At 43.1% G+C, this 13,774-nt stretch overlaps 1 protein-coding gene across 1 annotated transcript in view; it reads left to right on the top strand.

Annotated features, from left to right (window-relative positions):
- The window catches only part of xpo4 (exportin 4), a 71,777-nt gene that overhangs the window by 15,459 nt on the left and 42,544 nt on the right, over nt 1–13,774 (top strand). Inside the window, exon 7 of the mRNA XM_071207006.1 lies at nt 9,277–9,390. Within this exon, the coding sequence (XP_071063107.1) occupies nt 9,277–9,390 (114 nt within the window). The remainder of the gene's footprint in view (nt 1–9,276; nt 9,391–13,774) is intronic.

The raw sequence follows: 13,774 nt of genomic DNA on the forward strand, positions 1-13,774 counted from the left end.
GGGCCGCCTGTCTGCACGTGTCACAGCGTGTGATGCGACGCAAACGAATGCCACTTGTATCAGAAGGGAGGGGGGGGGGCGGGTTTGCTTAATTGCGTAGCTGACAGTCGCCGCCTTTCATGCACACGATCACACACCCGTCAACCAGCTCAAATACCCCTTTTAAAAAAAGCATTTCTCCCTTAGACGAACCGAGCGGTATGCATGTCATCTGTCTGAACCCTGAGCTCTGGAGTCATCTGGCGGCGGCGGCGGCGGCACGCTCCCCGTCGGTACGACATCGTGTCACTCCACACTGTGGTGGTGGGTGGGGGGGGGGTCGCTGCTGTAAATGGCTGTCCGAGCTGATGGATAGATCCCCCTCCAGCCTCCACTCTGCATATCTGGATCCACTTTGTGTTGTTTAGCTGCATCTGGCGTGTGAGGGGAATCTCTGAATTCATCCGTCAGTTGTGTTGCAATAATAGCCAGTGGGCACTTTGTTCTAGCACCATCTGTTCTTTCCTTCACTGGAGAGGAATGCATGGATTTCACGGTGTATCAGCTCACTAAAACTCAAGTTGTTTCAGATTAAAGCATGGCCTTCCACGCCTCTTCCATTTAGGCGCTGTTGTCTGTCTCTCACTTGACGTGTGGTTTAATACTTTGTCTTAAAAAATGAAGAAGAAGAAGAAGAAGGGAAACCTCCGCTTTGGAATTATTTTGTATTTTTAGTGAGACGTAATAAAAGCGGCATTAACTTCTATCAATCAGGAGCTATTCTTGTGGTGAGGAGGCGACTGTCAGCGGGACACTCGCCCGGCCGGCTCTCTATTCTCATTAGCTGTTCTGGGTTCAATTTATGGGCAGTTTGGCCCTGGGGTTAAGGTTAGGATTTGGAGTGTGTAAGCTGATGCTGGGTGTTTGTCTTGGCCCTGACCTGTATGCAGAATCTCCAACTACTGCTGTCTAAACAACAGGGTGCGAGAGTACATGCAACACATGGTTGAATGGCGAGGCACGTGCTTCTTTTGTATTTTTAAAGTAGATTTACAACGACTCGTGGTAGAATTGACATATTTTACCCAAATGACTAACACTGGCTCTTCATTAGGAACTTAATCAGACCCTGGAAAAATACTAAGTGCATGTTTTCGGCTCACTGATTGCTGATTTGTGTTTCAAGCAGAGGTCGCGTTCACCGAATATTTTTTTTAACAATGACGGAAAAATCTGAAAGCAGTCCGTCCTTTTGACAGATTAGAACAAACTCCGAACAGCGCCAAAGTTTCCCTGCAGCGCGGCTCCGGTGTTCTGCCGTGTTACGCATGCAAAGGAAATGATACCGTTTCCAAACCTGACGTTGCCGTACAAATCATTGACATGTCTGAGTTTTGGCTTTACGCATGCACGGCGCTAACAGTTCACGAGCGTGCGTGCGCCCCCTCCCCCCCGGTTGACAGTTCACGAGCCGATTAGCCCGCCCCCCCCCCCCCCCCTTGTCAGAGTTGTGTAAAGGCCGACGGGTAATACTGGATTTTGACGGAAATGTTACGATCCTGTCCGTCAAAATTACGGGCTGCAAAAAAATCTAGCGCAAACTCTGGTTTCAAGTATTTTTTATTAGAAGCATTTTTAAATTTGCGTAGACAAACAAGCACGTCACCAATTTCTTCTAATTTTTTTTGATCGCTGAGATTTTAAGTTTCATCGATTACCTGATGTTAATTTCCCACTGTTGCAGAGATTCACACGTTATCCAGTTCAAGAATGCTTTTCCTTTTATCCTTAAGAAACATTGCTGTCTCGAACAGTCTGATCGGGGATGCATTTAATTTAGTTATTTAAATCAAATTCAGCAAAGAAGATCAGAGCTTGTGGAACAAAAGAAAATAGTAGTAGTAAAATAAATGCTACATAAATTCTTCCTTGAATTTTGTATTTAAGATTATCATTATTCCTAAAACTCTAAATAAACGTGCATCTTGTTATCACGCGCAATAAAAGGAAGGCTTTAGTGACGTGTCTGGATATCCCCACCTTCATCCACAAGTTATCACGTGTTGGTCTGAAACACGGAGCACAGTGGCATGATTGATATATTCTTAGTTTGATTTAGTGCTGCGAGATTTAATGACAACTGCTGTCTAAACACATGGCGGCCAAACAGTAGAAGAAAGAGGGAGGGGAGGGTCAGCGAGGAGGTATTCCTGGACTGTAATTTCACACGGCGAGGCTGCAGGGGAGACTTAAAGCAGGATATATCACTTAAACCCCACCACGCGCCTTAGCATAGCGCTGTGCTGCTGCCCGGCGTTCTGCAGACGCTGGTCCTCTGCAGCGAGACGTCCTCAGACACGAGGATCAGGCGTAATGAATAGAGGATACAAGAGAAGCCCGCTAAGCCGCAGCCGTCGGGCACGGAGGTCGGCAAGATGTTCAGATTGCCACTTAAATCGCTCATGAAAATACTATCGAATAGATCTGTGAGCGTGTGCAGATTGTTGGTGAAAGAGGACCCGGAATGTGAAACGTGAAGCTGGATTTGATTTGTTCTGTAGGGGCTTAATTGGCTATACCCAGGGTCTCTTAGCTTAGCCTATTCATTAGAAAGTTACACACACTCGGCATGAATGAACAATTTGCAAACCATGCTGTTAAATGTGCTTTTAAATATGTAATTTGACTTTCTAGGCATCTTTGGTTTATATTTATTTTCGTGGTAATACACTTTTGAAGCTTTTGAATTGCACAAATTCAATCAAGAAAGAAAAAAGAGTGTCCAAACACACCTTCATCGGTAAAGTCTATGTGTGGGAAACCCTGTTCATTTTACATACATACATTCATTTACACAAATATAAGAGACTTAATGTTCACTATGATGGTTTACATGAATCTGATAATTGTACCCCACTGAAATGAAAGGGAACCAACGACTAACTAAAGACACTTACAAATGGTCTTCGGTTATATAAAATACACAATGCAATTAATTAAATCACTTTGTTCCAGGCTGAAACATTAAAAAACGATTTGAGGAACTGTCTTGACATTTCGTGGTGACCTCCTGACCTTACCTCTAGTTATACACTGAGGTTGACATATTTAAATTTGAGTATAATATCTTGAAAATGATTGTAAAGATTGCCGTGAAATGTGGTACTCATATTCTTGACCATTGCTAACCCCTACATTTTATCAAGACCAATCACCAAGTCTTACGGCCCGTCCACACAGCGGCGTGCGTTGACGCTTCCCCATTCACTTTGAATGGGGTGACGTCACTTTTAGCCGAAATGCATCGTGGGAAGCGACGTGGAGCGTAGCTGGCGTGGCTCGCTGCAAAAGTTGAGCAATGTTCAACTTTTGACGCCTCGGCGAGGTGTCAGCCAATCGAATCATATGCCAGTACAAGCTCTAGCCAATCAAACCGCTGCTTGTGTGTCAGGGGCGGGAGATTCATGTGATTGGTTGTTGGTCGAGTTTCAGACACGCCCGCCGGCAAGCGTCAGCGCACGCCGCTGTGTGGACGGGCCGTTACGGTACGTCCACACATCAGCTTTAGACGAATCTTCCACCGCTTCTCTGCCCATTGATTTTGAATGGGCATGACGTCACTTTGCCTCGCTTTTCGCTGAACTGCATTGTGGGGGAGCGAAGCGAAGATTTCCAGGATTCAAAAGTTGAGCAATGTTCAACTTTTGAAGCTGAGCTGGAAGCGTCAGCCAATCAAACACGTTTATGCAAATCTGACAGTAGAAGCGCTAGCCAATCAAACCGCGTGTAAGCAGGGAGAACCAGACCGCAGTTCATTTCCTCATATTCCAAACGAGAAATTACGGTAGCAAATCACCCGGTTCTTTACGACCAGAACTATTAACGGGATACAAACCGGAGGAACCAGGCATGGAGGGAGGTGGCAGAGACAGTGGGTGAAACTGGTAGGTTTTCGCCTGTTTGGGGAGTTTATATATATATATATATATATATATATATTTATATATATATTGCTCGCATAAAATCCCCGGGGTTTTTTGCTTTGTATGTCGGGGGCGGGAGATTCATGTGATTGGTTGTTGGTCGCATTGCTCGCAAAAAATCCCCAAGCTGTCAGACACGCCCAGCTCCAAGATGTTCAAGATTTTTGAAAAGCTGCTGTGTGGACGTACCGTAAACGTTTACTTTTAATGAAATATTTCACTTATAGGGGATGGTTTGCCCCTAAAGTTGGTACAGCCTTTCATATCCCCCCTCATCTCCCGTGAGAACCAACCCGAAGCATCCCGGCGACGCGCCCACTAAACAGCCTCTGGGCGCGCCGCGACAGGTGAATATGCAGATGAGGCTTGCAGAACCTAAAATAAAAGTGGACATTTAACAACTGTAGTTGCGACGATAATACACATGTATCATAGTTTTCATTTCATTTCAATACAAACCACCTTTTCCCCTGCCACTACAGTTTATAAGAAACACTCTGCGACCGTCACAAGCTCACTGTGCTTTGGTGCAGCCTCACAGATCTGCTGGTATGACTGTCGACTCTTTGTTGACCTCGTACAGTTTGTGACAAAATGACACGAATCAACTCTGTGAAGATGTTGGTGTTGGGTTTTAATGAATAGCTTCTCCGCTTTTGTTTGCATATGCTGACAGAATAAACAAACGCACAAAGATGACTCAATTATAATTAGATAAAAAATGTTGACGTTGACTTTTTTTGTTTGTTTGTGGTCCACATAACTCGGCCTCTTTTGTACATTCAGAAAGGGCTCGGCCCACATCTGCTGTTCCGTAGTCATGTGGTCTGTTTATGCGTAGCAATGCACGTTGAATTACAGCCATGAAAGAACCATGATGGCTTTTTATTGCAGCTGTGCTCGCTCGTGCTTTGAAGAGGAGATCTGTACATTGACGCACTCTACCTGGGCTAAGGTTCACATGCGAAACCATAAATACTGACCGACTGAGTGTCTGTCACTGAGGATGTGAAAACATGTCGGCCTGCTTTGTTCAAGGCAGGAATCGGGACGGGAAATTCAACTTGAAATGTTGTTTCTCTGCCAAAATAACTGGCAGTAAGTACCAGCTTTACCAGTTTTATTGGTGGCTGGTGTTAATTAAAGGTATCACAATGTGTGTGTGTATGCAACTTTGGCAACCCCATGCGGGAACTAAAGGTGTGTGAATCCCTTCACTTTGGATTTGGATGCGTCGGCTGCGTATGCGGCCAGTTGAAAGTGTCGGCGTTTCCGTTTATCTGTCAGTCCGTCTTATCTTTCCAGTGGAAAATTGACGTGTCACATTAGTTATTCTAGAGGCTGCTGGAGGGCTGAGATCGGAGCAGGTGATGTCTTTTAAAAACCCACCAAACCCACAGCCACATGCCCTGGTCACTCCGCGCACATTACTCATCCTGGAGGCATGTACACTCAGACCAGACACACACACACACACACACACACACACACACACACACACACACACACACACACACACACACACACACACACACACACACACACACACACACACACACACACACACACAGTCGGTCTCTTTTCAGCATGGCATGGTTGACATTAACCTCAATATGTTGTATTTTAGAGCTTGAACTTAAATTGAAGTAGTTTCAACTTCAATTTACATATAAATTAATATGCGTTTTCATGGTAGTACATAAAAGTCGTTTGAGTGAGATCTAAAATAAACAAGCAGGATATTTTTGCCGTAATATGCCGAAATTCTATTGTGTTTTTACCTCTTAACTTGGTATTAAAAATATATATATAAACCATTTGGATGCATCATTAATTAAGCCATCTAAACAACATCATACTCAAACAGATAATCTATTATTTTTATAACAACAATATCACTTATATTCAATTCCAGTGTTAATGTTTTGGATCTAAGTCTAACTAAAACAAGAGCAGAAAAAATAGAAACTACTCAAAAGCAAACGTGACATTAAGTGACTTAGTTATCAGATGGAGTTTGTTTTTCTCTCGACTTTAGGAGTCGCTGCTGAAACGTCATCGCTTCTCAGAAATGGCATCTTGATAACGCTTGGCTTTATCACAGCTGCATGTTTGTTCTTAGGATATGTTGATTCTGTAATCTAATGCCATTTGTGTTATCAAATTAAGTTTAGATGATTGTTTTAGATGTTATGTTCTTCCCTAATTTAAAACCGATCGGTTCGGATGTCCCAACCAGTCGTAGTGGGTGTGTCGTTATCATTCCTGAGGTCTCTTGTGAGGTTTGTCATGTGATCCTTCGTTCAACTTCTGTCACTGAGGTGGTCCCCCCCGTCTGCAGGATGGTGACCGGGTCAGTCCCCGATACAGACATATTGTATCTCAAGGATTTACGAGATAATATCCAGTCTTTTAATTCAAACTGGTTCATTTTGTGAATGAAGACGGACATGAACGTTGAAAGAAGGAGCATTTTCATCGCTAAAGTAAAGATGAATACAAAATAAATCATTTCCTGATTAGAAATAAATAGTTAAAACCTGCAATAAAACAAATGACCATGATCTCATGTTGCAGTATCCTCCTTTCTCATTCCTTCCATCTTCTGAAAGGTTCAGATGGAGGTCTTCTGCCTCACCACGACTATTTTTAACAAGGCCTAAAAGCCAAGCATTGGACGCACACACACGCACGCACGCACCCACCCTCAGACAGGTGCCAACTTCTGTGCCGAAAAGTGTGGTGTGGTGTGTTGTGGTGGGGTGTGTGTGTGTGACTGTGGGTCAGTGTGTGTGACTGTGGGTCAGTGTGTGTGTGTGGGGGGGTCGGAGGAATGCTCGACCTCTCCGGCCTATGCCGCTGTTTGGCTTTGATCAAACATTCCTCCAGAAGTTTCCCCCCTTCTGCTGTCACCGAGCCACGGGCCAGCGATCCGGTTGTGAGTGCCTTTTTTATTTTATGAGTTTAATGCCGGTGATGGAAAACAAGATGGATTATGAATTATTAGATTTGTTTTACAAGCAAGCAGAAGAAGGAAACATGTGCTGAGTATATCATGCTGAAACAAGCTTCCACAAAGAAACAAAAAAATAGTAGTACTTTTTTTATTAAATTCTTCCATCCAATATCCTGATTAGGGACAATAAAAGAATCCCTGCAGAATGTGAAATGCTTAAAACACCTCGCAAACAATCCCACATCATTTATGTATATTTTTATTGGAGATTCAAACGTTTTCTAATATACCAAAAAAAGTCTGGTATCACTTTTTTATTTCTCACTTACTGTGCGCTTTCAGATACAAATATTTGTACAGAAAATTCTCATAAATGGAACAAATCTAATGAGATCTAAGACCTAACAAAGTAAAGCAGCTAAGATATATCAATACAGTATAATATGTTACGTAGAATATCATAGCCTGGTGAGTAATAGTAATGTATACAGCTCTGGAGGTGACCACTCCAAATGTTCTTAAATCTCAATCTCTACATGTGGCAGCCATTTCATTTCAGTGTTTGTTCAATTCCAACACAGAGAAATGTTGTCAGTAGTTTATAGAATCAAATAAAAACATATTTCTCCTCAAACATATTGAGAGTAAAACAAGAGAAACTGATAATGCTGCAGTATTCTCTTAATGGTTTCCAGAGCTGTTTTTTTAACTGTAATGTAAACTTACAATTTGAACTGATATTAGATTATTAGGTCTAGTCTCAAATATTTCCATTTGATATAAAGTGGAAGACTTCGGATTAGAGCTGACGAAAGTATTAATTAGTGGATGGACCTGTTACGGGATGGATTGTTGAATTGGTTTGTTTGCAGCCAATTCTGTTGTTGTGTATCGTTAGGCAGAACACTTCCTGCATCGTATAGTCAGGAGACATGACACTTAGGGCACATTTATCTGACATGAAACGGCTGCTGATTTGTGTCGTCATGAAACCTTCATCAGGAGATTGAATGTGTTGTAAGAACAAGGAGGACAACAGTTTTGCTCTTTGGGGGAGGTGCTGAAATCTTGATTTGTGTGTGAAGAGTGTGGTTGTAAGATGTTTTGATTGTGGTGTGTGTGTGTGTGTGTGTGTGTGTGTGTGTGTGTGTGTGTGTGTGTGTGTGTGTGTGTGTGTGTGTGTGTGTGTGTGTGTGTGTGTGTGGTGTGTGTGTGTGTGTGTGTGTGTGTGTGTGTGTGTGTGTGTGTGTGTGTGTGTGTGTGTGTGTGTGTGTGTGTGTGTGTGTGTGTGTGTGTGTGTGAGAGCCTCGTTTGGGAGAGAGTGGGAGTGCTTGATGAGCTATGGGAACAGCATGTGTTGTGTTTGGAAGACTTGAATAAAGACAGGAAGTGCTTTGCGGCTGCGTGGGGAGAACGTGTGTGTTGTGGGTTTGTAAAAAAACTTGTTGTGGGCGAGCGGAGAAAGTCTTAAATAAGATGTGTGTGTGTGTGTGTGTGTGTGTGTGTGTGTGTGTGTGTGTGTGTGTGTGTGTGTGTGTGTGTGTGTGTGTGTGTGTGTGTGTGTGTGTGTGTGTGGTGTGTGTGTGTGTGTGTGTGTGTGTGTGTGTGTGTGTGTGTGTGTGTGTGTGTGTGTGTGTGTGTGTGTGTGTGTGTGTGGGGGCAGCTTTCAGAAGTAAAGACTTGTTAAGCAGAAAAGGGACGTTTGAAAAGCGATCTAAGATCAAACCGGAGCAAAGGAAGGATGTAAGTGTGGTCAAGGACAAAGAATAAAGACACATGGGAAAGTAGACGAGAGGGGAAAGAGAGTGATAAAAGTGTTTCAAGGGAAACAAGAGTCTTGGAGAGCAGTCAGGAGGAGAGACACAGTGATTGGCCGAGGAGGCAGCGGGGGAGTGTTTCACGGCAGTAAGGAGTCTCGAGGACGTCTTGATTTTTTGAAGAGGAGTGGACAAAGAGGCAGAGCAGCTCAGAGTCTCCATTGGCTGCAGCTAGAGTGAGCTTTGAAAGATCTTGTGAGGAAGCAGCAGAGGAGAAAAAGCCGAGTGCTGGAAGGAAGAAGGAAGGAGACGAGGGAAGTGAGAGAGGGAAACGCTCGGGGAAGGAGGTGAGAAACAAGGCTTGAGTTTCTCTGTGGTTAATAAAGAGTTGACGAGGGAGAAAGAGAAGAACAAAGCTATTGTGGAGTGAAGAGTATCAGCATTAATGAGACGGAGTTTCTGCTGCCAGACGGACCACAGAGCTCAGTGACAGGAGCTGGTGGGTTTGTGTTTGCCGCTCCTCCTCCTCCTCCTGTTCTTCCTCCTCCTCCTCCTCCTCCTCCTCCTCATGCTGTTGTTGGCCTTAACTGACGGCGGTTCACTGGGGCGCCACTACATCGCCATGTTCGAGGCCACGCAGAACGTCATGCTGAAGCCCACGGAGACCTGGAGGGAAGCGCTGCTGGACACCCGCGTCATGGATCTGTTCTTCACCGTGAGTAACCCTCTCCATCACTCCCGCGGCTGTCCCTTCCCACAGAATGCTGACGTGTGTACACGTGTGCCCTTTTGGAGTTGTGCCGCTCGATTATGGCAAAAATCATAATCTCGATTATTTGGGTCAATAATTGATATCACGATTATTAAAATTATACTTTGAAAACATCGATTTATTGAGAAAAAAACGTGAACAGTATGTTTTTAACAGTTGATTACCCTGAACTTTAAATATAATCCAACTGAAAAACCAAAAAAAAAAAAGTATAATAATAATAAAATAATCGTTTTATTTTTCGATGACGTTGTTTTCGTAATCGTTGCAAGCCATAATCGTAATTGCGATTAAAATACGATGAATTGAGCAGCCCAAAGTTGTGCCTTCGTGTTTTTCACAGCATTGTTTTCTTTGTTTTACAGTGAGATTGCTCTTCCGTTTAATTCAAGATTTTAACCCAGGGGTGTCAAACTCAATTTCATCGCGGGCCACATTCGCATAAAGGTTGCACTCAAAGGGCCGGCTGTAACTATATAAATATATAATATATAAAATAATGTATTATATTACATTATTGCCTCTGAATTTATATTATTATCGGATAGGATAATAACTTAGTAATTGACTACGTCTGAAAGTCTCTTCAGTGCGCATGTCACAAAACGAGATGCATTGTGGGACATGTAGTTTATGTGCAACCTGCTTCTGTAAAGCGGCACGTAAGCGGCGAGCCGGATTTGGCCCCCGGGCCTTGAGTTTGACACCCCTGATTTAACCTTACAAACGATGCTGATGTCTGATGCGCATCATGATCAACTTAAAGGCGTATTTCACCCCAAAATGACCATTTTCATATCAATTACTCACCCTGGGTTACCTTCAATTCTTAAAGATAAAGGAGTTTTTTTCTCGTGCCTTCGCGGTGACTAAGAATGCAGAAACTGAGAAAAAGTCTTGACATAAATCACCAAATTGACACTTCATTGAAGGGCAGAAAAACCATATGAAATCATTTTTGAAAACCCACAATTCCTACAGTAGGATCCGAGTCTCATTTATCCAGCATGCTCACTACTTTCCACGCTTTCTGTGCTCGAACCAGAGTAATTCAAACACTCCTGCACGCCTGTCTCTATGTCCTCCTGGTTTCCATCCATCCATATCTTCCTATCAGGGAGGTCTGTCTCTTTTCCGTCTCTCTAGTTTTTTTGTGCGTGTCCCGCTTTACCCTTTCCCTTCATTCCTTCTCGTTCTGACCTCTCGATGGTGGTTTCTCCACGATAAACAAATAGAGGCAGTTTGCCTTTTCACGTCGGGTAAACCCATTTCAATGGACCTCGTCTTTTTGGCTCGTTTTTAAAGTTTTCTCTAGTTGTGTGGGTTTTTCTTCTGCACCATTAAGTAGATTTATGGATGCTTCGCCGCGGGGTCGTGTTATTGTGCGACTGTCCAGAGGACCGCCCGGGGAAGTACATGTGTATTTCTGTGCAGTGGCTTGTGTGTTTTAAGAGGCGGCCCACGCTGGCTGAGCACACGGTGTGGAAGAGTTGAGTGGAACAAAAAGGTCAGCTCATCTTCCTCTTCAGCGTCCAGCCAAATACTGCTCCACTCAAGATTCAAAGGTGTTATTGTCATATGCACAAAGCTACAGGGGAGACATGACATTCTTCTGGCCTGAGCTCCTCCAACAATGCAACAATAAAATACAAAACTATAACTAAAAAGTAGTGCAAAAAGTCTATATACATACGAAGAATATACGATATGTACAAGAACAGAATATGAGATTAAATGATGGTGATTAGTAGGGATGCTCCGATCGCCGGAATCAGTGGGCGGGGCCTATGGGGATCTTCTAAAGTGATGTTTAAACTCAGTTAATGCTCATTCACTGGAGCTTCCACAAACAACAGCCAACTTAATTATTACATTATTCAAGTTTACATTAACTTTGGAGAATAACACGGGAGAGATGAGCGAAAGCACTCTCTCTCCTGACATCCTGTCAGTGTCTCATGCAGCTCACTGATCCAGTAATGAGTGACCCGACAGTGAAGAATAAATATATGTATAACTAGTTTAGCTTGTTCCAGAGGTAGATCAAACAGCTAAGTGCGTAAGGTCTAACTCTTAGTGTGTGTTGCTCCGCTCACCGGTCCGTCACGGCGGGCGGAGCTGCAGGATTTCTGCTTCACACACGTTGCATTCCGCTATTTTACTGTCTTTTTCGGACACCTTAAAATACTGCCAGACCGGTGAAGCCATTTTGGCGAGCTTATTTTGCCGCCCACAGAGAAAAGTGTCATGTATTTTAAGTCATGTGATCGGCTCTCACGATCGGCACGTCTAGAGAGCACCAATCGATCGGCAGAGTGAACATCGGCCGATATCAATTGGCGGCCGATCGATCGGAGCATCCCGAGTGATAAGTTTTAATCCCAAAGACCCACAGGTGGTCATTTGAGAGGGTCCCAAGGGAAATTAAGTGGGTCCCTAACAATAGTATAATTCTCCATAATAGTGGAGAAAAATTACATTATTTCCTTTTTAAATGTAGTGGAGTAGTGCGTTCCTCGCACCTGCCTGTAATCTGAGAAGGTCCCGCCTCTGGCTGGCTCCCGCCCGGAAGATCTTCAGTGTTGATACTTCAGTAATAGCCTATCAGATAGCGCTGTGGGCGGGACATTGCTCGTGTACACAGAGTGGTGACTGCAGCCAGAGAAACGGCCGCATCAGAGCCAAAGTGTTATCGGCAATTTGATAAAAAAAAAGGCCGATACCGATAATCGGTCAAATGCGGAATACATGTGTTTCGGCCAGGCCGATTATCGGTCGACCCCTAAGTAGAACTATTAAGACACATAAAATAGTACCTCAAAATTGTACTTAAGTACCGTAGTTGAGTAAATCTACTTGCTTCCCACCTCTGTTAATGTTTAAATGTATATTATCATTGAACAAATAATGCTAACAAAGCTAAAAACTTTACTTATAAAACTTTATGAACATTGAATGTGATATACAAGGATATTAAGTGAGTCATAAATGATAAGATAAGCTGATTATATTCTCTTTTTACTCAACAAAGAATTCTGATAAAATAAAATGACACATACAGTAGCGCCCTTAGTCTCTCCCACTATTATGAGACTACACAAGTGGAAGGATGGATTCTATTGCAGGTTGTATATTTATCAAGATCACTCTTTATCCTTCTCCTGGAATCACCTGTACCTCTACCTCCATCAATACCTCCGTGTGCTTCTCTGCAGTCACACCCTGTTACTGTTGACCTCACCCGATCTGTCCGTTTTGAATATTGAATGGTCCACTCATGTAACCTTCTTTGCCCTGACACACGGTGCAAGTAGGAAAGCTGTGGGCTGCCATGGGTAGTTTGATGATTCAGCATGGGGTGTGTTATTTGTGCAGGTTTGACTTATTTTTGTTGCCTTTTTGTTCTTCCACAAACAAAAGACGAATCATATTTTACAGTCAGAGTTTTGAATAAACTATCATTTCTCGCACTATTTGTTTGCAGTCTTCTTGGGGAATCACGCTGCTTCTAAATACTGCTCCACTGATGCCAAACGGTAGCAATATAAATCAGAACTCTCTGGTTGTTGTTTCTTGGTCTTTGGAGAAGCTGCTTCCGTCAATAAGCGGGAATTATTTTACTTGTTTTTACGACACTGAGAAAAAAGAGACACGGCTTTCCTTTGAATCTGAAGCCAAAGTTATTTTCTAAAAACCACACACGACTGATGATTGAAAAAATATGTCCACTATTCCCTTAGCCTCCTTTTAGATGCGTCCTTACCTTCTTGTGTTGCTTTGTTTCAATACGGTTGGCAACAGACGCATCCTCGCCCCAGGAACATTTAAAGAAAATACCGATATGTCGATACAGACACCGTCTAACACTTAAAGTGATGATTGAGAAGGCTTATTCACGAGTCAGTTAATACTTTATTTATGTGTTTTATTGCAGGGAAATCCTACACACCGTGCCTCTAGGATTGATTGTCATGTTGTCACTTAAAATCGACTTCTGGTGTTTCTATACGGGATAGCAACTGTCTTCTCACTTCAGCACCTTTTTCTTCTGCGTAAAAATATCTTCTAAATCCTCAGGTGTCTCTTACTCACTTTAACATTGTGCTTATTGATGGTTGGTCTTTGGTACACTTGATAACCGTTGACCAAGACAAGATAAATGCCCGTCTTATAGCTTCCTCCATGTAAATAAACAAAATGTATACACATAAAAACACGGCATTAATCCCAAGGAATGTTTTGGTGTGATTGTTCTGCCTCTGAATTCACAAAGCAATCACCGATGACTGATTGGCTGCACACAGCGGCGGTAATCAGAGGGTTGTAA

Source organism: Pseudochaenichthys georgianus, chromosome 21 (assembly GCF_902827115.2).
Source record: "Pseudochaenichthys georgianus chromosome 21, fPseGeo1.2, whole genome shotgun sequence".
Lineage (NCBI taxonomy): Eukaryota > Metazoa > Chordata > Actinopteri > Perciformes > Channichthyidae > Pseudochaenichthys > Pseudochaenichthys georgianus.